We start from the raw sequence: 25,283 nt of genomic DNA on the forward strand, positions 1-25,283 counted from the left end.
ATCTGAGACTGAGCGGGAACTATTAATTGCTTTAATAAGGGTTAGTGCTGTCTACTTGACAGGATCTAGGATCATCACTAGGAGGAGATCTGGGCACACCTGAGAGGGATGATCCCGGTAGGTTAGTCTCTGAACAACTGGGGGTGGGGGGGAGCGTCAGTATTTTGTCTACTGAGGCAGGGAGAGCTGCCCACTGTGGGTGGCACTCTTCCCTGACTGGGATGTTAGATGGTATAAACCTAGAGAGAGAGCCAAGCAGCCACAAGCATCCACAGTTCTCAGATTCAGTCCCCACTGCCATATTTTTCCACCATGACGGGCTGGAGTCTTAAACTATGAGCCAGGATAAGCTCTTTTCCCCAGATTGCTTTGTCGGGTTTTTAAATCACAGAGACCGAAAAGCGACTGGAACAGTCAGTAAGAGCTTCCTGGAGCCAGATGCCGACTGAGCACATTGTCCGTCTCTTCTCCTGTTATGGACATCCTGAACAGTAGAAAGGGCACCAGGGAGCAAGCTAACAAAGTAAAAGAAATGGATCGCTTTCTGTTTGGCTACTTCTGTGCATGTCAGCTTCAGTACTGCATGGATAAGCAGTTTTTCCAATGCAACAACGTCTTGCAGAATGTCTATGTTGAAAGTATTCTTACTATTCTTCCGGAAAATGATAATTTATAAGATACAAATGGGCATAATAACTGTATATTTAAAATTTAAAAAAATGTTTGGGGGGCAGTAAGATGGCTCAGTGAGTAACAGTGTGCTTGCTGCCAAGCCTGATAACCTCCTCTGATACCAAAGCTGTCCTCTGGCCTCCACATGTGTGTTAAGTATGTGAATATTAATATTTTTCCCATGGTATCTCTTTTCTGGAAAAACTTGACAACAGCTAAATTTCTGTCATAGTCAGTGTGTTTTGTCCTTGTGACAAATACCTGAGAAAAGCAATTTACAATGGGAAAATTGTATTCTAGGTCAAAGGTGCAAAGGCTTCAGTGTCTTGGTAGGGAGGCTGTGATGAGGCGATCAGAACATGCCCATAAGGAACACACCCACCAGGAACACGCCCACCAGGAAACAGGGATGATGCGTGTGCTCTCTGGATTCCCCCTTTTATCCCTTTTTTTCCAGTGGAGCCTTCAGACTCCAGGATGGTGCTGCCCACATTCAGGATGTCTTCACCTTAGTAAACCCTTTCTGGAAACTCCCTCACAAACACAGTCTCCTATGTACTTATCAACATGATCAAGGGTGAGAATCAAGACTAACCACCATCACCATTCCCATAAACAACTAACAACTAAATGAATTAGTCACACAATAGCCAGGCCATCTTGGAACATAAAAATAAGTTCTTTTTTTGAAAGATTTTTGTTATCATAACTTACGGATAACAATGGGTTGGGTGTGACGTTCTCAGACACGTCTATGGTGCACCTGCATCCTATTTGCCTCTTATTCCTATCCCCTTCCCTTGTCCCCCTCCGACTACTGCTGATCGTCCTCCTCTTCCCCACTAAGCCCACCTCCCACCTTTTCCTTTTTATTTTTAATTGATGACCCACTGACTTTTACTGGGGTTGCTAACAGGAGCATAAGCAAGAATGCAGCCATAAGGGAGCATGGACAATCTACTAGTGGTTACTCCCTCCCTTGGTAACCATTAACTGCCTGTAGATCCCTGGGGAAAGTGGGGCCTTGGGAGTCTCTTGCCTCACTGTAAAGACAGTGAGCTGCTATATTAGGTGCATAATTAACAGAGCATATGATCACAATACTGTGTAATGCATACAGTGCCCACAGAGGCCAGAGGGAGGTATCGGATCCCCTGGAACTGGAGTTACGGTTGTGAACTGTCATATGTAGGTGCTGAGAACTAAACCCGGGTCCTCTGTAAGAGCAGTAAGTGGTCTTAACTACTGAACCAATTCTCCAGTCCTCCCACCCCACCTCATCCCACCCCAGTATATTTGTATTTTGAGGCAGGGTCTCTCCACGTAGCCCGGGATGGCCTGTGACTTACGGTCCTTTTGCTATTGCTTCCCAAGTGCTGGAAGTACAAGCATGTAGCAACATGCCAGGCTCAGAAGTATATTTTTTTTCTCAAAATATTTTAGTGGTTTCATTGTTCTTTGCAGAACTAGAGCGTGAATCCAGGGTCTTACACAAACCAAGCAAGCACTCTGCCTATCAGTGTGTTTTGTTGGTGTTTGTGGGAGTATTTTGATTGAATCCTTGGATGCAAAACAGCTATATGGAGTCAACAGTACTTGCATGTGTCTATCTAGCTATAAACAATTTTAATTCCTAACACGTTTCTAATCTGAAAATGTGATTCATTTACTAAGAGAACCTGTCCTTCAAATAGGTAGTAAAAATGGCAGGGAGAAACTGAGAGATTTTAAAATAAAATTAAGATAAAGGCATAACTATTAGGTTTATGGAAATTTCCCATAAAAAAACAACACTGCCAACTTGTCAATAAAATGTCTTTAAAGAATGCAACTTCTGGAACAGCTAAGGATGATCCTGTCCAGGGGATTGCCCTACACACACACACACACACACACACACACACACACACACACGGAAGAGCAGCCACACCCGCCTATCTGCCTGGCGATGACCATTCCAGGGGCTTCCTGCTTCCGCTTTGCCCACTCTGCCTCTCTGGTTGAATTCATCCCCTCAGACCAAGCTCAGGAGGCCGTCTCCATGAAGTTCTGAAGTTTTTATTTCTTCATGGAGGTATGGCAACATGTGAGAAAGCGCATGACCTTCAATGACCTTCAGAAGATAGTTTGATGAGCTCAGACCACCTAGCACTCAGCAGCACTGCCTCCCTCCTCCTGCAGAATCCCCTCTTGTCCCTCCCAGTCTCACTTTCCCTCCTTAGCATAGCATCACCAACCTGATTTCTACACAGTAGCTTTATCTGTTGTAGACCTCATAAAACTGAGGTAACCCCTAGATATCTTTTTCTCCATCTGCCTTCTTTTATTCAGCATGACTCTCTGTGATTGGTTGCTATGGAAGCAACTCACTCTGTTGAATGGGGTAGCATCTACTATATGTATGTGCCGTAGTGGAATGGGTAAACACTCAGAGGGCTATTCTTGGGGGCGGGGATGTGAGGTTGAATTTATTTCTCTGTGTCCTTCCCTCTTATGAACTAATATCCTTATTGTTTACTGCAGACAAGCCGCTCTGTGATATATATGGTGCTAGAATTAACCACAGGAAACTGAACTGCACAAAGTAGGCAAGCCTCCAGCCCCTGCAGTAAATAATATTTAGTGCTTCGCGGATTGGATTGTTACATGTAATCAGAGGTACACCATCAGACTTAAGTTAGGTCATAGGCTTTTGCCAAGAGCTCTGTGCTGTTGTCTACACACTACACTGCTAACAGAGAGACACGTGACCCCAGAGCATCAATTCTGTTTTGCAAATTTATTCATCTGGTGAATGGCAGAACCAAAAATCTAGATCTAGAATGTCATCATTACACACTCTTAAAAACTATGTTGTAATGCTACATGTTCTTGCCTCTTTATAACAACCAAATTTGATGCTTTTCTAAAGTAAATTCATCAAATATGGAAACGGGTGAAGAGGGTACAATTTATGCTTCACAGGGGAGCAATCATCACTGTGAAATGACTTCCCAATGCACTCCTATTTCAAAGCAGGCTAGCTTGTCCTCACCTTAGGCTGGAACTCTAACAAGGCAGTTAAGTTTCCTCACTTGGGGCCTCAGAATAGTGTAGTAAGGTGTCCCCCTTAGGCTGGCATGTTGGGAACACAAAGGTCCTTGTGCCCATAGATCTTCAGGGAAAACAGAAATTTTAAACAACCAGAAAGGGAAGGACATATGAACAGTTTTGGTAGAGAGCTGGGAACTGGAAGTGATTAATAGCCCAGTGATCTGAATTTTCTGTTGGGCCAAGCCCTATCAAGTTCCCAAAACCAGGACCAGAGATGTCTATTGTCTAAATGATCCTTACATTATCTATGTAACCAGGGGCTCCCCCAACCTCGCTCAACCAATACCAGAGGTGGCTAATAGCCCAAATGATCTCTATGCTGTCTATATGACCAAGACCAGCCCAGATCCTTTCTTAGGTTCTTAAGCTAATGCAAGCAGCCTATTTCCATCACCCATCTTCTTGGAAGAAATGATAAGCCCTGAGTTGAGTTTCGCTATAATTATGCTTTCTTGTAAGCCAGGGATTGCATTCCACCAAGAAACTTTTCTCTCAAATTATGCTGTGTTTAAATATACTGGCAACAAGCCACCCAGCACCAGACTCCCCTAAATTTTCATTTTCACCTCACTGTGATTCATTTCCCTGCCTGCCTACACCTGAAGGGACCGCCTCTGTGCCCGCTTTCTCACCACTGACTGTCCACAATGGCTCACACACACATTGTGTGTGGTGCTAACTATCACATTTAGTTGGGCTGGAGCTGACACCCACGCCAACATGAGGCCTCTCCTCTCTGTCACAGCCATCTCAGGGTGGAGGACCTCAGCGTGCGGCTCACTGCCTTCAGAGCAAACATCCCAGGAAAGCCGGGTAGAAGCTTCCAAGACTTAGTTCACCCCTCCTCAAAGCTGTGCTGGTGAGAGTGTGCACAACTGCCTGGTGTCACACAGAGGACACACACAGCCCGACAGCCAACAAGAGGACTGGGGAAGTCACACTATAGGGGGGAACCACAGCAAAAGATGGAATAGACTACCTTGGAAAACAGACTTCGCCACATTTATACCCTTAAACAGCTATGCTTGGACGATGTCATGAAGACACTGAAGACTTTAATTGGAAAACTCCTCTCAGAATGAACAACACCCTATTCCTAAGTGTTAGAACACAGGTGGGTTTTACGAGGAACACTAAATAGGCAGATTCATTTTCAAGTTTGTTTTATTTGAGAGTTTTCTTACTTGCTGCAGGATTAAGGGCTATTTTAGAAGCCCCTACTAGTAAATGCGTAAGTCCCCAGCTACACAGAACCAAATGAGAAATACCGGATAGTCTTGATGATTACGCCATCTAGGGAGATGCTAGGAATCGCCAAACGAATGTTATGAGTATCACAAAAATTTAATCTAACTGACTGATTAAAAAGTCTCTTATAACTCGGTGGTGGTGGCCACATGCCTTTAATCCCAGAACGTTGGGAGGCAGAGGCAGGCAGATCTCTGTGAGTTCAAAGCTAGACTGGTCTACAGAGAGAGTTGCAGGACAGCAAAGGCTACACAGAGAAACCCTGCCTTGAATATCTAAAGGGGGGAAGTTCCTTATAAAGATGACCATCCCATGAAGTTTACATCACACAGGCACTATGCCAACTGTACCTGGCTTTGCGAATATGCAGCTGAGGGTAGTGGTCATGCCTGTGACATATGTGCACTGCAAAATCTTCATCATAGGTCAAACATGGAATGTTCCCCACTAGGTCAAACACAGTTATCAGGGTTGAACCTAAATCACAGAAAGAAATGTATCCTTTAATCAATGGATAACTTCAAGATCTCAGAAAAAAAATGGGGTCCCCATTCCACTTGGAAATTTACTGGCTGTAATCAAGTACCAACGTGATATGCTTAAAGTCCAGTGACCAATCTTCTTTCCCCATTCCCAAAAGTGCTACTTTCAGCTTCAGTTCCTTGCCAGTTTCTGGGGACACTGGGCTGTTGAGGACCTTACCTAGGCTCACGTATGTTGGCACTATAAGGAATATGAAGTATAGTTCTGGCACTGCCTTGAACACAGTCCTGGGGAAGAAAGATGAGACGGGACGGTGTTAGTAACAAAGCAACCACATTGCCTGCCCCTGAGAAAATGAGGTGTCTGGAAAGTCACACGGACTCAGTTGCTCCCTGCTAGTCAGGGCCAGAGCATCTCCTGGGCGATTTCCTTCCTCTCTACTTTTCCTTCGATTCCAAAGAGCTCCCCTCCTGTCTGTCTGGTGGAGGTCGAGCGAATAAAGGGCATGACGCCCAAGCAGCACACCAGATTTCTGCTGACATTAACCTCTGACCTGGCATCTGGATGGTCTGGTGTGACATTACAAAGTGACTTGAAAGCTGAGCCACCCACCCCCACCCCGCGGTCTGTACAGGCTGTCAGAGACGCATCGCCACAGCTCAATGGCCCTGCTCATCATCTTTCCACACACCCTGCTATTCAGGATGTTTCTGTGGGCGGTCATGTCGATGTAAACTTCTAAAGAAAAGACTGAGGAAATCTTACACTGAAAACACATACGTCTGCAAGTCTTCCCTCGTTCCTGACCACCTCGATCCATTTCTTTAAATTAGTGCACTACTTGTTGGCCTCAGTTAAAAACAGGGGCTCGAGAGAGAATGGATTTTAAGAATTAGATTATTTCCTTTTGGAAATACTGCTGCTATTAAATATTTTAATAGAGGATTAATGTAACAACAAACTATATGCAAATTAAAGGCTCCAAAGAACTTTGTTTCATTTGAAAAATACTCCATAAGGCATCTTTCATGACCACCGTCTGTGCTGAGTCACCCACTCACCGAATGATCTCTTTGAGGCAGCCAGTGGAATACTCGTCCACAGCCACGAAGAAGTGCATAAACAGTGTATTCAGAGGCTGCAGGAGAAAGAACATGTGGATAAAACACTGGACCAGACAGAGCAGGGCTCAGAGCAGTCCCAAGGGCAGAGCTGGCCAGGATTTGTGGGTCACAGCTTATGCCAAAGTGACAAGACACCCACGTAGCAATTTAAGCCCTCTGTCTCACTAGCTTGGAATTAGCTAAGGAAGTGGAGATTGTGAGTCTAGAGTGCCCAGCCCCTGCTCCTGTCCTCATGGAGGAATTATGGGTAGGGAAGAGCCTGCAGGGGAGTGAAATCGATTACGGACTCCATAGTCTTGCCTTTGGGGGTGTCTATGCCAAGTGAAAGACAATCACCCTTTCCCTGGGGCTCCTGAGCCAGCAGCTGCTGCTCTATTCATGGGACACGAGGGAGAGATTCTCTTATGAAATTGAAGGATGGAAGGCAGATGCTGCATTAGGAATCCAAAAGCTTTTTTTGTTCAACATTCCCGGAGTCCCAATCAACTTATTATTCCTGCGATCCAGAAAACCTGGGAGCAAAAAATGCAGAGAAGCAAGAGTCTCACATGGCTTTCGGAATCCGAGTTTTAAAGGGGCGTTGTCCTCTGACTCTTGGGTGATTAGCTGGCCTAAATAATACTAGTGCTCCTTTATGGTCATCTCTTGGTTCCTGTATTCATGAAGGTTCTAGAAATAATGGAAATACACTGAAAGGTGATTATTGTACATGCATTTCCACTGGGGAAGTGGGAACCTCCTGCTTCCTGATTTCTTAGTAAAGCTGCTCCTCCCTCAGTATTTGGGGTGTTGGTTCCAGGACCTCTGCAGATACCAAAATTGATGAGCGCTCAACTCTGGTCCCTGTATCAAATGGTGTAGGATCTGTATACGATCGGCACATGTCTCTGATGTACGTTATTATGCCTTAACAGAGTATAAGCGTGACTTGAGGGGCTGCTTACTATATTGTCTGGGAATAATAACAAGGAAAAGCCCTGCATGTATGCAATACATGTACATTTTTTTTTTTTTGGTTTTTTCGAGACAGGGTTTCTCTGTGGCTTTGGAGCCTGTCCTGGAACTAGCTCTGTAGACCAGGCTGGTCTTGAACTCACAAAGATCCTCCTGCCTCTGCCTCCCGAGTGCTGGAATTAAAGGCGTGAGCCACCATGGCCCGGCATACGTGTACATATTTAAAAACACTTCCCATTGTTAGTCAGCTGAATTTACAGTGTGGAACCTGTAAATGGAGAAAGCTGACCTTAGTTCTCCAGGAAACTTCGGGTTACCAACTACATAGCCATGTGCTGTCTCCACTTCCGTTGGCTAACCTCTGACTCTGAAGCACTCAGCAGGAATTGGCAAGAAAGAAATCACGAGTTTGACCTGTGACCTTGGAAATTCTCAAAAAGCATACAGCACAAACTCCCAAGTCCAGATAACAACAGATGAGGGAGGAAGGTCATTGGCTAATAAAGGAACTGCCTTGGCCCATTTTATTGGTTAGAAGATAGGTGGGAGGAGTAAACAGAACAGAACGCTGGGAGGAAGAGGAAGTGAGCTCAGACTCCACAGCTCTCCTCTCGGGAGCAGACGCCTGAGAGAGACGCCATGCCCCGCTCCTGGGCAGACACACGCCATGAAGCTCCGACCCAGGATGGACTAGGCTAAAATCTTCCCGGTAAGACCAGTTCTCACAAATTATTAGAGATGGGTTGATCAGGATGTGAGAATTAGCCTGTAAGTGCTAGAGCTAAAGGGCGAAGCAGTGTTTAAAAGAATACAGTGTCCGTGTAATTATTTCGGGGCATAAGCTAGCCGAGCAGGCAGCCGGGGTGCTGGGGACACAGCCCCGCCGCTCTTATTACTACAAACAGACTAAGGGGTTCTAGGCCCTTTCTCTAGATTAATGGTTTAATCCATTAACCTTCCTCAACATCTGCCTTGGAGCACATGGCTTACTACGTGCTTGATTTATCTAGATAATTTAGGATTTACTCCCTAAACATCTTTAAGACAAAAACCATTCCTTCAGTTCCAAATGCTAATGAGATAGAAAATACACTGAGGACTAATTAAGGCTTAATCGGTGTAGCTCAGCAGAAAAATAATGTGACTTACAAATGCAAATCAAAATGCAATTTCACATTTTCTGGCAAGTACATTTAGAAAGAATAGAACTGGCTCTGGGGAGATGGCTCAGTGAGCAAAGGTGCTCACTGTGTAAGTGTGAGGATCTGAGTTCAAATCCCCAAAACACACATAGAAAAGCCAGACATTTAGCACGCCTGCCTATAATCCTGGCCCTCCTACAGGAACGTGAGAGGTAGAGGAAGGCAAATTCCTGGGAGCTTGAGGCACAAGTGGCGTGGCAGATGCCGCAGATAAACAACAAAACGAGACCCTGGCACAAATTAAGGTGGGAGGTAAGGACTGACACCTGAGATTGCCCTGACCTCCACAGTCATGTATGTATGGCATGTGTGCTCCCACAGTCACACATATGAATGTGCATATACATACACAGCATAGTCGTAAGCACACATACACACAAGAGTAAGGACGAATATGTAGATTTAAAATGTTTTATTTAACCTAATATGTTCATTTTATAATTAACACATAATATAAAAATTGTTATAGTGGATTATTTATTTCCTTTGAGACAAGGTCTTGTGACAATGATCTGGCTGGACAATTACTCACTACATAACACCAACTAACTTGAACTCAAGGCAATCCTACTGCTTCAGCCTTTCAACTATTACCTGGATTATTAATATATAAAAAAAAACATGGCATACTTTACACAGTTTTCCCTACTAAGCACTTCAAATCTAGTATATGTTTTATATTTGCAGCACATTTCAATGCAGACTAGCTAATGTCAAATCCATAATGGCTACCTGACATCAAAGGCGCCACCCTCCACGATGGCATTTTAAACGTTACGCAGTCTAAGTCTTAAGCTCTGTTGTCATTCCTAGGGCAACTGCTAGGTGACAGAGGCCTTCCTAGGATATCACAGACCTCACAAAGGACACACAGACATCCGTAGGGTATCTAGATATACATAGTAGGCACACCAATTCTTTATTTTCAGATCTTGTTAATTTAAAAGCACAAGGTAGGACCTGGGGGCAGCTGGCTGACAGGGCCATCAGGTACCCATCCTATGTACTCTGGACCCCCCTTGGCTCTAGCATCTTATCGTTTTGTTTTTAACATGTTATGATGTTGCTATGATATGCATGAGGGTTGGATTACTCAACCCAGAAACTGAGATGACGCTGGTCTGACACCAGGCCCTCCCTCCTAGTCGGGTTGTTCCAATAAACATGCTGTGTGTTTTTCTTACTGTGCACGGGATTTCATTGTCAAGCTCCTCGAACACGGACACCCAATTGTCCTGCTGGGCAACATTCCAGTTGGGGTAGTCCAAGAAGATGCCATGGGCCATGATCTCCTCCTTATCATTACAGAGGGTAACAGCAAGGTTTGCTTTTTCTCTGTGAAAAGAATGAAAATACACACATTAGTAGAGACAACCAAAGTGGGGTGAAGGCAGGCCATCCTCTTCTTTCTGGGGCCCCTGGAGCTCTGGAGCTGCTGCGTGAGGTCTGGTTACAGCCAGAGTTGTGAGAATGATGTTGCTCAAAGTGTGGGTGTGTTTGTTCAGGGTGTATGAAGACATCAATCAAGTTGTTATTTAAAATTATGTTTTCACTAAAAGTGCCACATTTATCACAGTAAATATCCAATAGCCTTCTTTGGCACACTGAGCAGAACACCGTTCTATCGCATACTGCCTCCACCTTCTCCAAGGTAGCAATACCACTGTGTTGATGTACACCCAGCACAGTTATAGACAGTTACAGTGGTCAACTGTCCTCTGCTGGGGACTAAGGTGTCACTCGAGACATGAGACTTCATGCTAAAAGCCAGGAAGGTCCTGGGAAAACTGAGATGGGCTGATCACCTGTGCACAAGTGGCAAAGCTGCATTTAGAGTCAGTTTTATTGGCACTCTTATGCAGGGTTCTTCCAAACCCCAAGCCCAGGTCCCAAGGCTGAGTTACACAGAACCTGAGTATCTTTAGTCACCAGCTCACTTTCTATTGCTGTGATAAACACCAGGACCAAAAGCAACTTAGCTCATCTTCCACTTCCAGGTCATAGGCGATCACTAAGGGAAGTCAGGTCAGGAACTCAAGGCAGGAACTCAAGGCAGGAACTTGGAGGAGAAACCACAGAGGAATGACGCTTACAAGCATGCTCCCAGGTTCACATCTAGTACTTTCCTATGCTCCGGTGCACCCTGAGTTTTCGCTCCTCTCTTTCCCCTCCCCTTCCCCTCTACCTCTCCACCCCAGCTCTCTCTTGCTAGGGAATGAGCTTTTAAACCTGGGGCCTCACCAATGGCAGGCAAGTACTCTATCACTAAGCCATATCTCTAGCCTCAGCTACCTTCTGCATGCTGTGACTATGACTGGTTAATGAATAAAGAAACTGGCTTGGCCTGATAGGGCAAAGTAGAGCTGGGTGGGGAAAACTAAATTGAATGCTGGGAGAAAGAAGGTAGGATCAGGGAGAAGCCATGTAGCCCCACTGGAGACAAATACCGGAGCTTTACCCGGTAAGCCACAGCCTCGTGGTGATGCACAGATTAATATAGATGGGTTAATTTAAGATATGAGTTAGCCAGAAATACACTTAAGCTATTAGCCAAACAGTATTGCAAATAATATGGTTTCTGTGTGATTATTTCGGGGCTGAGAAGCCAGGAACAAACTAGTGGCCCCCTACAACAAATTGGCACTCCAATATGTGCTAGCTAAATCCACATAAAACCTGAGTGGACTTAGAAAGGAATTCTAGACACTAAAAAACAAAGTTTAGCCACATTTTTTCCCATATGGGATTTGCTTGTTGACAGCGTGCTGCAGCTCCTTTAAGAGAGGTCTTCCTGATTCAGCAGTAGCAGAAAAACAGCTGTGTGGTTTTGGAACAGCGGCTTTTCTGGGCCATGCTGCCAGCGCAAACTCTGGCCTTTTCAGAAGGCCAAGCATTTAAATGGTTTTTTTTTTATTTATTTAGTAAGGATTTCTGCCTCCTCCCCGCCACCGCCTCCCATTTCCCTCCCTCTCCCCCGATCAAGTCCCTCTCCCTCATCTGCTCGAAGAGCAATCAGGGTTCCCTGACCTGTGGGAAGTCCAAGGACCGCCCACCTCCATCCAGGTTTAGTAAGGTGAGCATCCAAACTGCCTAGGCTCCCCCAAAGCCAGTACGTGCAGTAGGATCAAAAACCCATTGCCATTGTTCTTGAGTTCTCAGTAGTCCTCATTGTCCGCTATGTTCAGCAAGTCCGGTTTTAAAAAATGGGGTTTGTAGGCAGCTTGCTGCAAGTTACTTGGTGGCAGCTTGGACTGCTTGGTTATCAAAGTTGAGGTGATGAGCGTGGCTCCCACCCAGCAGTCTCAGAGGCAGTGAATGGACTGCAGCCATGCTGGACTGAGCAGACCAAGCAGGCAGGGTGATATTTGTCCTAGCAATGCTACTGCTTAGGTTTTTAAGAAGCACTTAGCATTTTAAGAAGCAGTCCTGGTCAGAAAAGGATTACATATATACAATAAAGACAAATTCAGATGGAAAAGACCTCTAAATGGGTCACAGTGTTGGATAAATGTATGTAGGCTTAGGAGAGAGAAGAAAAAGAGTATAGAGAGTTGGAAAAGAAGTAAATTGTTTAAAAAATAAATAAAACAAAGTCTTTAAAGAGACAGACAATCATAGATTAAAGGAATAAAGAAAAAAGCAATGTAAAGATGGAATATACACAGAGAGTCTGGATTATGTATACTATTGTGTTTTTTTTTTAATTTTTTCACTGCAGAGAGACATTTGATTCTGGGACTGCTAGAATAAGCCAACATATATACTTTAAAGGTATCTTGATTTTAAAATATGGGTCGAAGGATATGTTGCTTTGGAAAAGAGGGTCTTCCTTTGTTTCCACAGAGGATGAGGCCCTGTGGAATCCTTCCAAACTAATATGGTTTGATGCAACAAGACCCCCCAAAAGGTCTCCATGAACACCCCAAATTACTTTGCCCAACAAAAACCAAGAAGCAGTTTGGAGAGAACTATGCCCAAATTCCCAAATATTGTTTGTGAGTGTTTGTTTACATTTAAAGGGGGTATGCTATAGAGATGGATACTTTGCATTGGTATGGATATTGGTCTATTGATACAAATTTAAGGTCAATTTTGTTATACTGTATATGTGCATTTCTGCTCTTGATTAAGGTATTGTGTTTGTGCAGCTCATTTAAAATGTAATGTATAATTAAGAAATATAGGTTAATAGATAATCATCTATAATAGTCTAGCTTGTAGTCATGTTAGTTAGGTTTTCTAGATTTATAGTGATATATTTCAGTTAGATAGGCATTCTTCAAACCTTTCAAAGACTACAGAATATGGCATTTAAAATGTTTTAAGAACTTTGGACTTTTCATGACATGAGACACATCTGCTCCTGGCAGCACCAATCTACTTTCAGAGGAAGATGGGCAGTGAAGAGGCTATTTATGGCCTTTATTAGTCATTTGGGCAAGAAACTGCTCTTGCCTGGACTGCTTGATGTTAAGCTATATGAACAAGACATGCAGAACTCACAGAAAAAGGACTTCTGAAGTTGCCTAAAGAAGGTGAGATGATCCTTTGGGGTTCCTGCTTTATAAGAGTCTGCTAGACATTCTGCAGGACACAGAAGAAAGTGACTGACAAATGGCCAATAAAATTAGACCTGTTTTTGAAATTTCCTGCTTCATGAAAAAGTCTGGTGGATACTATGAGCCTGTGGGCTGAAGATGGGATGCTCCAATGATACAGAAAAATTTAGGGTGACTGTCCAGGCAGCGAGATGTCTCTGTCAATTCTAAAGTTTTGGAAGTTGGTTATAATGCACTTCCTGTTTACTTAGTTAATATTATATCCTTCTGGATTCTTTGATGAAGTTGAGGAATAGATAGTTAATAGTTTTCCTTAATTATTATAAAAGATAAAGTAGATATAAATATTGTAACCATAATCTTGCTCATACCTGTTTTGTTATATGTAATTTTACTATGTTAAAGTTAAAACCTTCCTTTTTTATTTAAACAGAAAAGGGGAGGTGATGTGGCATTCCCCTCTGTAAGCTGTGAATACGATTAGTTAATGAATAAAGAAACTGGCTTGGCCTGATAATACAGAGTAGGGCTAGGCGGGGAAAACTAAACTGAATGCTGGGAGAAAGGAGGCGGGGTCAGGGAGAAGCCATGTAGGCCTGCTGGAGACAGATACTGGAACTTTACCTGGTAAGCTACAGCCTCATGGTAATATACAGATTAATAGAAATGGGTTAAATTAAAATGTAAGAGTTAGCTAATAAGAAGCTAAAGCTAATGGGCCAAGCAGTGATTTAATTAATACAGTTTCTGTGTGGTTATTTTGGGTGTCTGAGTGGCCAGGAAACAAACAAGCAGCCTCTACAACAAACCTTCCTTTTGTTTAAAGTTTATTTTTATTCTTTTAAAATTTATTTATTACATATAGTGGTCTGCCTGCATGTATCCCTGAAGTCCAGAAGAGGGCACCAGATCTCATTACATATTGTAGTGAGCCACCATGTGGTTGCTCAGAATTGAGCTCAGGACCTCTGGAAGAGCAGTCAGTACTCTTAATTCCTGAGCCATCTCTCCAGCCCCCTATGTTGTTGTTGTTGTTTTTTTCTTAATAATGTGTATTTGTGTGGAAGTCAGAGATGTTGGATCCCCAGGAGATGGTGCTAGGAACCGAACTAGGTCCTCTGGAAGAGCAACAAGTGCTTTTAATTGCTAATCTCTCCAGCACCAAACTACCTTTCTCATTCCAGGCCCCACCTGTGTAGCAACCACAGCACTCAGTGTTCTGTGTGTTAGTATTCAGCATCTGTGCTGGCCTGTCCCTGGAGTTCTGACAGGATATGTCCTCGCTGTTGTCACTAAGAGCACCTCCTGTGCACATTCCCTATGTTCTTTTTCAAAAGGTGGGCCTTGCCCACCTCCCATCCCCCCCTCTCTTCTCTTTTCTGCCACTCCTGTTCCAGAAGCCTGTCTTTCCCCTCCCCTCCCCCCTTTTCCCAGTCCCTTTCCCCCAATAAAAAAAACCCTCCATGCGAGCCCTGTCACATAGTGTCTTTCTCTCATGCGCCGTTTTTTCAAATTACAACAGTGTGCTCTTCTCTATCAATTAGAAATCAAGAAAATGCCCACAGACATGTCCCCAGGCCAAGGTGATGAAGGCAGTTCCTCAATTGAGGGTCCTTCTTTCCAGATGTGCCAACTTAACAACAAAATCAGCATCACATGCAGCATCACCTGAAATAGCTGCAGAAACAGAGACCCAGCAGGGTCTTGTGTAAGCTAAGGATTCCTGGCGCCTTAATTACAGGACGAGAAGCAGCAGCCTTCCAGCTCTTACTGGAGCTGGTTGTCTCCAAAGAACTATCTCAACCATCCAACCTACCTGCCAGCCTGTCTTGTGGTACGCCAAGACAGCAAAAGGTCTGATCAAAGCCGGTATACAGTTAATTGTAGCACAATTAATAAAAACCCAGTGAGAGATATTGGGGTCCAACCTGAAGGTCAGAAAAGCAAAACAGCTAGTCACTGGCCGTTACTTCTACCTCAGTCCGAAATGGCGATCCTGCCTCCAGGACTTCTCAGAATGAGGGTTGAACCCCAACATCAGTCTCTGGATTTTTATTAATCATGCTACAGTTAAACACGTGAAGAATATTCACATATAAATTGAAAGGTAATTTTCACTTGCTTAGCTAAATAAAGTATTATCTTAAAGACACTTTCAAACCAGAGGTCAAGAGTTACTGCATCCCACAGATAACCCTGACTTTCAACATCTTCCTTCCCAACACTCTACTCCCTTTCTCCGAAGTAACTTCTCATTATTTGGTGACCTCAAGCTCACTATCCTCTTGCCTTAGCTTCTCAGTGCTGGGATAGCAAGTGTGCCTCAGCACCCCAGCTCAGATTCCTCCAAGTCGGGAGTAATTTTCCACTGGAATAAGTACTTTGTGTGGTTTTAAAATATAAGTGCAGGCCCATAACTTCTCAATTCATCAAATACACACACACTCTCTCTCTCTCTTTTCTCTCTCTTCTCTCTCTCCTTTTCTTTCTCTCTCCCTCTCTTTCCCTCAGTCTCTCTCTCTCCCTCAGTCTCTCTCTCTCTCTCTCTCTCTCTCTCTCTCTCTTTCCTGGTCTTCTGTACTTTTCAGCCCTAGACCATAAGCTATGGCTGAGAACCATCCCTCTCATTCACACAGAAAAACACACCCACCACACAAGACTCCACAAACATCAGAAATGACTTGGACAGCAGTGGTGGGAAGGAAGAGGTGGGCAAGGACTGGGGACAGAGAGCTGCCATTGCCCCAGGGAAGCAAGGGACACTGTGTTCCTGGAATCTCAATTTTAACTTGAAATGCATTTATCCATGGGAACCTTAGGGTGGCGGTTGGGTTCTATAGTACAATTAACATGGTACCGTACTGCACAGACATTATGGATTAAGTAAGCTTTTATGGGTTGGCCTGGGAAGCCAGCCAGGAACAACTTTGTTTCAATGGGGAAAATGCGCTACAATTTCCAAATAGCTGCCACAATAAAAAGTGACTTATGTAGCATTATTCTTTTGTGTACATAATTTCCATTTGTTATTGCCCCTTGGTCATTGTGCCCTTCTAGGGGCAGATAAAAAACATTCTGGGATCAAAAAGGGGGTAAGGAGGGCAGATAAAATCCATTCTGGAATGGGGGAGGATATGGGTAGAAAGAAAAGGCTTTTAAAAGATGGATTTTAAGCTTTCTTTGTAATAGTTCAAACACAAGCTATAGGGACCTTAGACACATGTACATAGCATGTCTGTGTGTATACGTGACAGATGCATATACTGTATGTACTTCACACAAATCACATTAAAGCTCAAAGATATTGCCCAGCAATGAAAACCAGAACGTCTTTCTTTGGAGTAACAAATGTCTCATTTGTTCCACCGGTTTAAGGAACTTCCCAAATACAAACAAAACTTTTCTCAAATGCACTTGGTGGGAATCTTGGTGAGGTAGCATCTTTGGGCTTTGTTTAAATGAGTGAGCGAGAGACCTCAGTGTTCCCTTGAATTCTTCACAGGCAAACGGGGAGCGGGGCTCTGTCCATTCTGGCCACTGTGTGGTGTCTGCTCTCAACATGGTAGCTTTACTTCTTGCGCTTATTTCTCTTGCCTGGTCAGCTCATTTTTATCCTGACCATTTTATAAATGAGATAAGGTTTGCTCATTTCTGTAGACCTGTGAATGAGCAATCTAATAAAAAAGAAAGAAAGAAAGAAAGAAAGAAAGAAAGAAAGAAAATGAAAAGAAATCACTATTTTTAGAAATGTCTCAAAAAAAAAATCAGTCATTAAGCCTTTAGGACAGCCTGGCAAAGGGCCAGGAGTTGGCCTCGAAAAATGAAAGAGAGGTAGGTTTGGGAGTGGATGTTCTTGATGCTCCAGGGAATGAAAAAGTAAATTTACCCTTCAACACTGGCTTCTACAGCTGGTCACCGCACCTCTGAAATAAGGACCACATTAGCACAATAGTTGTTTCTGGCCTTGAACTCCAGGGTACTCTTGTCTCAGCCTCTCAAATCCTGGGATCACAGGCACTGGGTCCCCTTGCCTGACTTACAGAATTACATTTTCACTACACCTTTTCCACACAGCACAGCTGGACTTTCCTAGCTACCAACTGAGGAAAGAAAAATTACCTTCAAAATTGCTTCAAGACCCAGCTTGCCTTCCGGACTAAGTGACTGCTGAATGTCAAGTCCTCAGGCAACTAGTACAAGACTTAGTGTACAGGCAACTAGTACAAGACTTAGTGTACAGGCAACTAGTACAAGACTTAGTTAGTGTACAGGCAACTAGTACAAGACTTAGTTAGTGTACAGGCAACTAGTACAAGACTTAGTATACAGGCAACTAGTACAAGACTTAGTGTACAGGCAACTAGTACAAGACTTAGTTAGTGTACAGGCAACTAGTACAAGACTTAGTTAGTGTACAGGCAACTAGTACAAGACTTAGTTAGTGTACAGGCAACTAGTACAAGACTTAGTTAGTGTACAGGCAACTAGTACAAGACTTAGTGTACAGGCAACTAGTGCAAGACTTAGTGTACAGGCAACTAGTACAAGACTTAGTTAGTGTACAGGCAACTAGTACAAGACATAGTTAGTGTACAGGCAACTAGTACAAGACTTAGTGCACAGGCAACAAGTACAAATCTCTTTTCCCAATACTTTAAATCTTTATGTGATTTTATATTTTTGTTTCGTTTTTTAGCCAACATGCCCATCTTAATCTTTGTACAGAAGAGTTCAGTCCACATACATTTACTATGGAGTATTGACATAGGTGAGATTTTCCTCGCTTTCTTTTCTTGTCGCTGTGGACTTAATGAACAAGTTATCCTGGGGGTCTTGTTCTGAACACTCACGACCATCTGATAGTAGTATTCTGGAAGACTGGGGTCCTTGAGACGTTTGGCTTAGCTAGCAGAAGTGGGCTTCTGTGATGGAGGAAGGTCATTGGTTGAATAAAAAGAAACTGCTTGGCCTTCATTGGTTAGAAGATAGGTGGGAGGAGTAAACAGAGCAGAACGCTGGGAGGAAGAGGAAGTGAGCTCAGACTCCACAGCTCTCCTCTCAGGAGCAGACGCCTGAGAGAAACGCCATGCCCCGCTCCTGGGCAGACACACGCCATGAAGCTCCAACCCAGGATGGACTAGGCTAGAATCTTCCCAGTAAGACCGGTTCTCACAGATTATTAGAGATGGGTTGATCCGGATGTGAGAATTAGCCTGTAAGGGCTAGAGCTAAAGGGCCAAGCAGTGTTTAAATGAATACAGTTTGTGTGTTGTTATTTCGGAGCATAAGCTAGCCGAGCAGGCAGCCAGGGTGCCGGGGCAGCCCCGCCGCTCCTATTACTACAAATGGCACCCCGACGTGATGGACTAAACCTACTTAAAAAACCTGAGAAGGCTTAAAAATAAGGGAGAGAGTTTAATACAGATTTTTGCTGTTTGTTGGTGGCGTGCTGTAGAGAGATTTCCTGATTCGGCAATAGCAGCAGAAAAAACGCTGTGTCATTTTAAAGTGCAGCTTCTTGGGGCTGTGCTGCCAGCATGAACTCTGGCTTTAAAGCATTTGTGGCACTCTGCTTGCTAGAGGCAAGCAAGAACTCTCATCTAAGAGAGGCTTCCTGACTCAGCTTTAGCTGCAAAACCCTGCAGCTCATTAAGAGGTCCTTTCACGAAACACTTAAACAGTGTTGACGAAAAGCTGAACGCATGATTTTCGGTTTTCAGCCGTAGCAGGAAAAAAGCTGCACCGTTTAAAAATGCCGGCTTTCTGGGTCATCCTGCCAGGGCAAACTCTTACTGTTTGAGGCAGGAGGGCCGGCTACCGAGAGAGGACTTGGGTGTTGTCTGTTGTAGCTCACTTGCTGGCAGGGACCTTGAAATGCCATAGAGTTGTGGCAGTAAACATGGCTACAGCCAGTACCTCAGCCATGAGGCTGGAAAGCTAAGGAATGGGCTACATCTAGCTGGCAAAGCCACGGCTTTAGTCCTAATGAGATTGCTAGGTAAATTAAAGACTCATGTGGTCAGAAAAACAGAGAGAGATACAGTAAAGAGAGCGTCAAAGACAAAGAAAAATTTTAAATGATTTACAGCGTGTTAAAAATATATGCAGACTAAAAGTTAAAATTCTTAAAGTAAAAAACAAAAAAAAAGGAAGAGAGTGTTGTGTGTGGTAGTACACACCTTTAATCCCAACACTTGAAAGGCAGAGGGAGATTGACCTCTGTGACTTCAAGGTGTGGTAGCACACGCCTTTAATCCCAGTGCCTAGAAGGCAGAGACAAACAGATCTCTGTGAGTTCAAGGTGTAGTAGTGTACACCTTTAATCCCAATGCCTGGGAGGCAGAGACAGGCGAATCTCTGAGAGTTGTAGGACAGCCTAGTCCACAGAGTTATTCCAGGTCAAAGATATACAGAGAATATAAAATAGAAGTAAAAAGAAACGAAATAGAGGTTAAAACAAAGCTGTACAAAGATGGAAAATAGACAGAGAATTTTGATACTGTATGCTATTATGCTCTGTTTGAATTGTTTGAAAGCTGAGAAAAGAGCAACAGCTGCTAAAAGATATTTGTTTATAAATGCTGCTAAACTAATCCAACATAGATATTTTGAATTTGGATCTAAGGATATGATACTTTGGAAAAGAGATTCTTCTTTTGTTTTCACAGAGGATCAGACCTTGTGGATTGCATTTATCCCGATATGGTATGATGGACCACACCCTCCTGAAGGGTTGTTGTGAACATCTTCAGAAAATTGCTTCGCTCAACTGCCAACTGAGATGAAACTAGCACACAGGTTATACCATGAAAGACCTAATTAACGATGCCCCCATTCAGCAGGAAGCAGTTTGGAGAGAAATAACTGCGCCCATATTCCCAAAAAATGTTTATAAATGTTGTTTTACATTTAAAGGGGGATATGATATAGGTATGAATAATTTGCATTAGTATAGATTTTGCTTTATTGATAGAGATTTACGGTCAATTTTGTTATATGTATATGTATTTCTGATCTTTATTAAGGTATTGTGATTGTGTAGTTCATTATTAAAATGTAATGTATAATTAGGAAATATAGGTTGTTGGTGGATAATCATAAATAATAGTCAAGTTTGTAGTCATGTTAGTTAATATTTTCTAGATGTGCGTAGATATATTTTAGATAGGCATTCTTCATATTTTTCAAAGATTATAGAATATGGCACTTTAAATGTTTTAATAACTTAGGACTTTTCATGACAATGAGACACTCTGCTCCTGGCAGCACCAATCTACTTCAAGAGGAAGATGGGCATCGAAGAGGATCCTTATGGAGTTTGATAGCCATTTGGGCAAGAAGCTGCTCTTGCCTGAACTATTGTATAAACTGGACACAGAGAACCCACAGAGAGAGGACTACTGAACTTGCCTAAGGTGAGATGATCTTTCGGGGTTCCTGATTCATGAAAGAGTCTGCGAGACATTCTGCAGGACACAACAGATAGTGACTGAACTGACTTTGAATTTTCCTGCTTTATGGAAATGTCTGCTGGATACTATGGGCCTGAAGGCTGAAGATGGATGCCCCAACGGTACAGAGGAACTTTGGGTGACTGTCCAGGCAACGAGATGTCTCTGTCATTTCTCAAGTTTTAAAAGTTGCTTTTTTCTTGTTTGCTTAGGTAGTATTGTATCTTTCTGGAGTCTTTGATGGAGTTAAGAATAGATAGTTATAGTTATAGTTTTCCTTAGTTATGATAAAGATCATTGTAACTTTTACTTGATAACTGTTTTGTTATATGTAATTTTGCTATGTTAAAGTTAAAGCCTTTTTGTTTGTTTGTTTGTTTGTTTGTTTGTTTAAACCGAAAAAGGGGAAATGATGGAGGAAGGTCATTGGTTAAATAAAAAGAAACTGCTTGGCCCTCATTGGTTAGAAGATAGGTGCGGGGAGTAAACAGAGCAGAACGCTGGGAGGAAGAGGAAGTGAGCTCAGACTCCACAGCTCTCCTCTCAGGAGCAGACGCCTGAGAGAGACGCCATGCCCCGCTCCTGGGCAGACACACGCCATGAAGCTCCAACCCAGGATGGACTAGGCTAGAATCTTCCCAGTAAGACCGGTTCTCACAGATTATTAGAGATGGGTTGATCCGGATGTGAGAATTAGCCTGTAAGGGCTAGAGCTAAAGGGCCAAGCAGTGTTTAAATGAATACAGTTTGTGTGTTGTAAACAGAACAGAACGCTGGGAGGAAGAGGAAGTGAGCTCAGACTCCACAGCTCTCCTCTCAGGAGCAGACGCCTCAGAGAGATGCCATGCTCCACTCTCCCGGGCAGACGCACGGGATGAAGCAAGCCGCCAGGTTAGACATGCTGAATCTTTCCCGGTAAGACCGGTGCTCAAAGATTATTAGAGATGGGTTGATCGGGATGTGAGAATTAGCCTGTAAGGGCTAGAGCTAAAGGGCCAAGCAGTGTTTAAATGAATACAGTTTGTGTGTTGTTATTTCGGAGCATAAGCTAGCCTTATGGGCAGCCGGGGTGCTGGGGACGCAGCCCCGCCGCCCATATTACTACACTTCTGGGGGTGGGCCCTGGAGGTTCTATCTGCCACTGGTTCTGGCCTGAGATGTCTGCTTCCTGATCTGCTGCGATGTGAACAAGCCACGCTGCAAGCTCTCTCTCCACGCCCCTCCTGCCGTGGTAGACATGCGTACCCTCTAGAACAATGCACCCAGGCAAATCTCCCTTCTCTTATGTTTTTCTGCCCAGTATTTTGTCCCAGAGACAAAAATGTAACCAACTCTCTTACCCTCCTGGGGTTTAAATTCTATTCTAGTTTCTCCTCTACAGATCATACATTGCAATCTCTAGGCCTAGTCTCTCCATGATGATCCTAACCAAATGAACGAATTATACACGTCACGCAAAAACACTTATCTTCTGCACATTGCAGCAAAAGAACCCAAAGAACTTGCTGATGTAAAGGGAAGACTCCCAACTGGGCTGTGATTCTGTGAGTTCAGTCGAGCAAGTTTTGTGCTAAGAGTCAAATGTGGCTGCAGCTGGAGGCTGCGGAGATGCAATGACTGAAAGCACTGGCATGCATGGCTGGCAGGAGAGAGTGGCTGCAGGCTGAGGGCCGTTCTGAAGACTTGCCAGTAGCTACGGGCTGCAAACTTTGATCGGCATGGCAGCTGAATTCTGAGAGGTCAGGAGAAGCTGCAAGATTCTGTGTGCCTTAGACTTGAAGTCACAAAGTATCCTTTCTGCTACTGTCTATAGATCACACAGGCCATCCCTGGCTCTATGTTAAAAGGGACAACACAAGCGCATTAATATCTGGACGCATTTCAAGAGCTGTAGTGCAGCCTTATGAAATACAAAAGTAATAGGATATGTTATTTTTTTAATAAAAATTAGAAACTGATGGAAAGATTTGCTGGGCAGTGCTGGCACACGCCTTTAATCCCAGCACTAAGGAGGCAGAGGCAGGCAGATCTCTGTGAGTTCGAGGCCAGCCTGGTCTACAAGAGCTAGATCCAGGACAGGCTCCAAAGCTACAGAGAAACCCTGTATCAAAAAAAAAAAAAACAAAAAAAAAAAGATTTTATTCTTGTGCCCATAGAAGGTTATTATATATGTAATACAATATATATATTAAATATTATATATCAGGCAGAACAAGATCTTTGAAGAAAAACAGTTGTCCACATTTTCGAGATGAGAGGAACATCTTAGGGACGGTTAAGAGCAAGTCTGGGCTTGGTCACTTATGTTAGCCTGACCTGCAACAGGCCCCTCATTCTCATCCATCAAATGGAAGCAGCAGTGGGAACCTCAGATTAGGTCTCAAAACCTGGACATGTTAACATTGCACCCCAATAAATTGTACTAGTGAGTGGAGCACTTGAGGTTTCGATTGAAGTTTGCTTGACTCTAATGCCCATGAGAGGTCTTCGGTTTACACAGTTAGAGGACATAGAGGACAACTGTTCCTAGATGTCCTGATCCACATCTGTCACTATGCAGTGAACTGCCCACTTGAAATGCCATAAGATCAACGGACCATTTCTGGGGCATGAGAAAGGTTTCAAATGGTGGTGGTGGTGGTGGTGGTTTTCTCGCTGGGAACTGGGCCCAGGATCTTATGCCTTCTAGATGAAAGCTGTCTCTACGCTACATTCCCCCAGCCCTGTAGTAAAACTGACGAGCATTCCTGAACTTACTTAGCCATGTACTTACAGAAGATAGATGATATTTATCCTCCCAAAGAGCTTCTGAGTAAATTTTCTAATGAGGCTTTTGATACAAAAGATATCCTGGGATTCTGTTCTTCGGCAATGAACCACTTCTACCTTCCCTCTGGGAGAAGTGAGGACTGACATTTTTTCTTCTGTACCCAAGAGAAAGAGAAAAGTCCCTTATTAATTTGAGATGATGGGATAGCTCAATTACAGTACACACAGCATGGGACAGTTACTTAATTTCATGTGGTCAGGGTAAACACATGTAGGGGTTCTCAGGGACACTCACAGGACACATTTTCCCAGGTGGCTGGCTTCAACAATGGTTATTGCAAACCTGCTAAAATGCTGCTCTCCTAGAAGATGAACTGAGAACAAACTTGCCTAGAACTTTCTACACCTATTTTAAAACTGCTTTAGATATTGGAAGGGCTCGTTGACTGACTTAACCCACCATGACGGCATACAGTCTTATTATAAAGAAAGTACCGACAGCCATGTGTTGCAAATATCTGTACACTGTATGGAGAGATGTTGGCTGTGATTGGTGTAGTAAAATGATGAATGGCCACTAGCTAGGCAGGAGAGGATCAGTGAGATTTCCAGGAAGAGAAAGGAAGAGAGATCTAGGCACAGAGAGACACCAGCGAGATGGAGAACAAGTCGGACATACTGTACAGAGGAGAGGTAGCTGAGCCGTGAGGCAGAACATAGATTAGTAGAGGTGGGTTAATTTGAGTTAAGAACTAGTTGGAGGAAAAACCTAAGCTAAGGCCAAGAGTTCATAATTAATAATAAGTCTCCATGTCAGTCCCGCCAATAACGAGAAAGTCCAATTGCAGCTGTGCCCACATTCCAAATAAGAGTTTGCCCTTATGGAACCTGGAACCCTGAGAGACATCAATCTTGAAAGGTTTTATGAGACAAAAACTTAAGCTCATGTTACTAAAGGAAAGACAACAATCTGAAAAGACATGTCTCCAATCTCTACAAAGAGTAAAGCTACAGAGACATTAAAATATAAGAAGGCTATTGCACCCACCCCCACTACCTGCCTAAGTACCAGTACCTTTGCCTCAATTCCCTCCCCCTCCCTCTTCCCCTCGGCTCAGGGATCATCATCGAAGAGGAGGCAGAAAGAGCCAGGTGATCACAGAAAACATCTGGACACAGAAGGGCAGCTGCACACATGAACATCTGTGACAGCATGTGCAAGAACTGTGCCAACCCAAGCCAGACCACAACCCCGAACAGAGAGTCAGGCCCACAGCCCCATTCCTGACAGGGGGGAAATTAACAATTAGCTGCTGGAAAGGGTTGGTTTTCCCTAAGAAGGCAACCCCTGGGAAGCTGGCCATGCTCCAGTTGTGGTGTAGGAGGTCCTTCAGAATTTGTGTTGCTTTCATTGGTTAAGCAATAAAAAAAAGAAAAGAAAACTGCTTGGCCTGATAGGGCAGAACTTAGATGGGTGGAAAAGACAGAACTGTATTCTGGGAGGAAGAAACCAACAGATAGAGAGAGCCGCCATAAAGTCACCAGGTCAGAGACGCTGAATCTTTCCCAGTAAGCCACGACCTCGTGGTGATATACAGATTAACAGAAATGGGTTAGATCAAGAAGAGGCTAGATATAATGAGCCAGACAGTAATTAAATTAATACAATTTCTTTATGGTTATTTCGGGGGTTAAGCGAGCCGGGTGGTGGGCCACGGTCCGCTTCCT

The 25,283-nt window shown here is 43.7% G+C and overlaps 1 protein-coding gene across 1 annotated transcript in view; it reads right to left on the bottom strand.

Moving 5' to 3' along the window:
• The window catches only part of Cfap61 (cilia and flagella associated protein 61), a 275,906-nt gene extending 252,204 nt beyond the window's left edge, over positions 1-23,702 (bottom strand). The window contains exons 1-5 of the mRNA XM_041670075.1: positions 23,560-23,702; positions 9,961-10,111; positions 6,558-6,634; positions 5,716-5,783; positions 5,364-5,490 (exon numbers count right to left, since the gene is read on the bottom strand). Coding sequence (XP_041526009.1) covers positions 5,364-5,490; positions 5,716-5,783; positions 6,558-6,634; positions 9,961-10,111; positions 23,560-23,702 — 566 coding nt within the window. The remainder of the gene's footprint in view (positions 1-5,363; positions 5,491-5,715; positions 5,784-6,557; positions 6,635-9,960; positions 10,112-23,559) is intronic.
• Positions 23,703-25,283: the final 1,581 nt, after the last annotated feature.

The sequence above is a fragment of the Microtus oregoni genome, unplaced genomic scaffold (genome assembly GCF_018167655.1).
Source record: "Microtus oregoni isolate MIOR12 unplaced genomic scaffold, Mior012 000020F_ref0000438, whole genome shotgun sequence".
In the NCBI taxonomy this organism is placed as follows: domain Eukaryota; kingdom Metazoa; phylum Chordata; class Mammalia; order Rodentia; family Cricetidae; genus Microtus; species Microtus oregoni.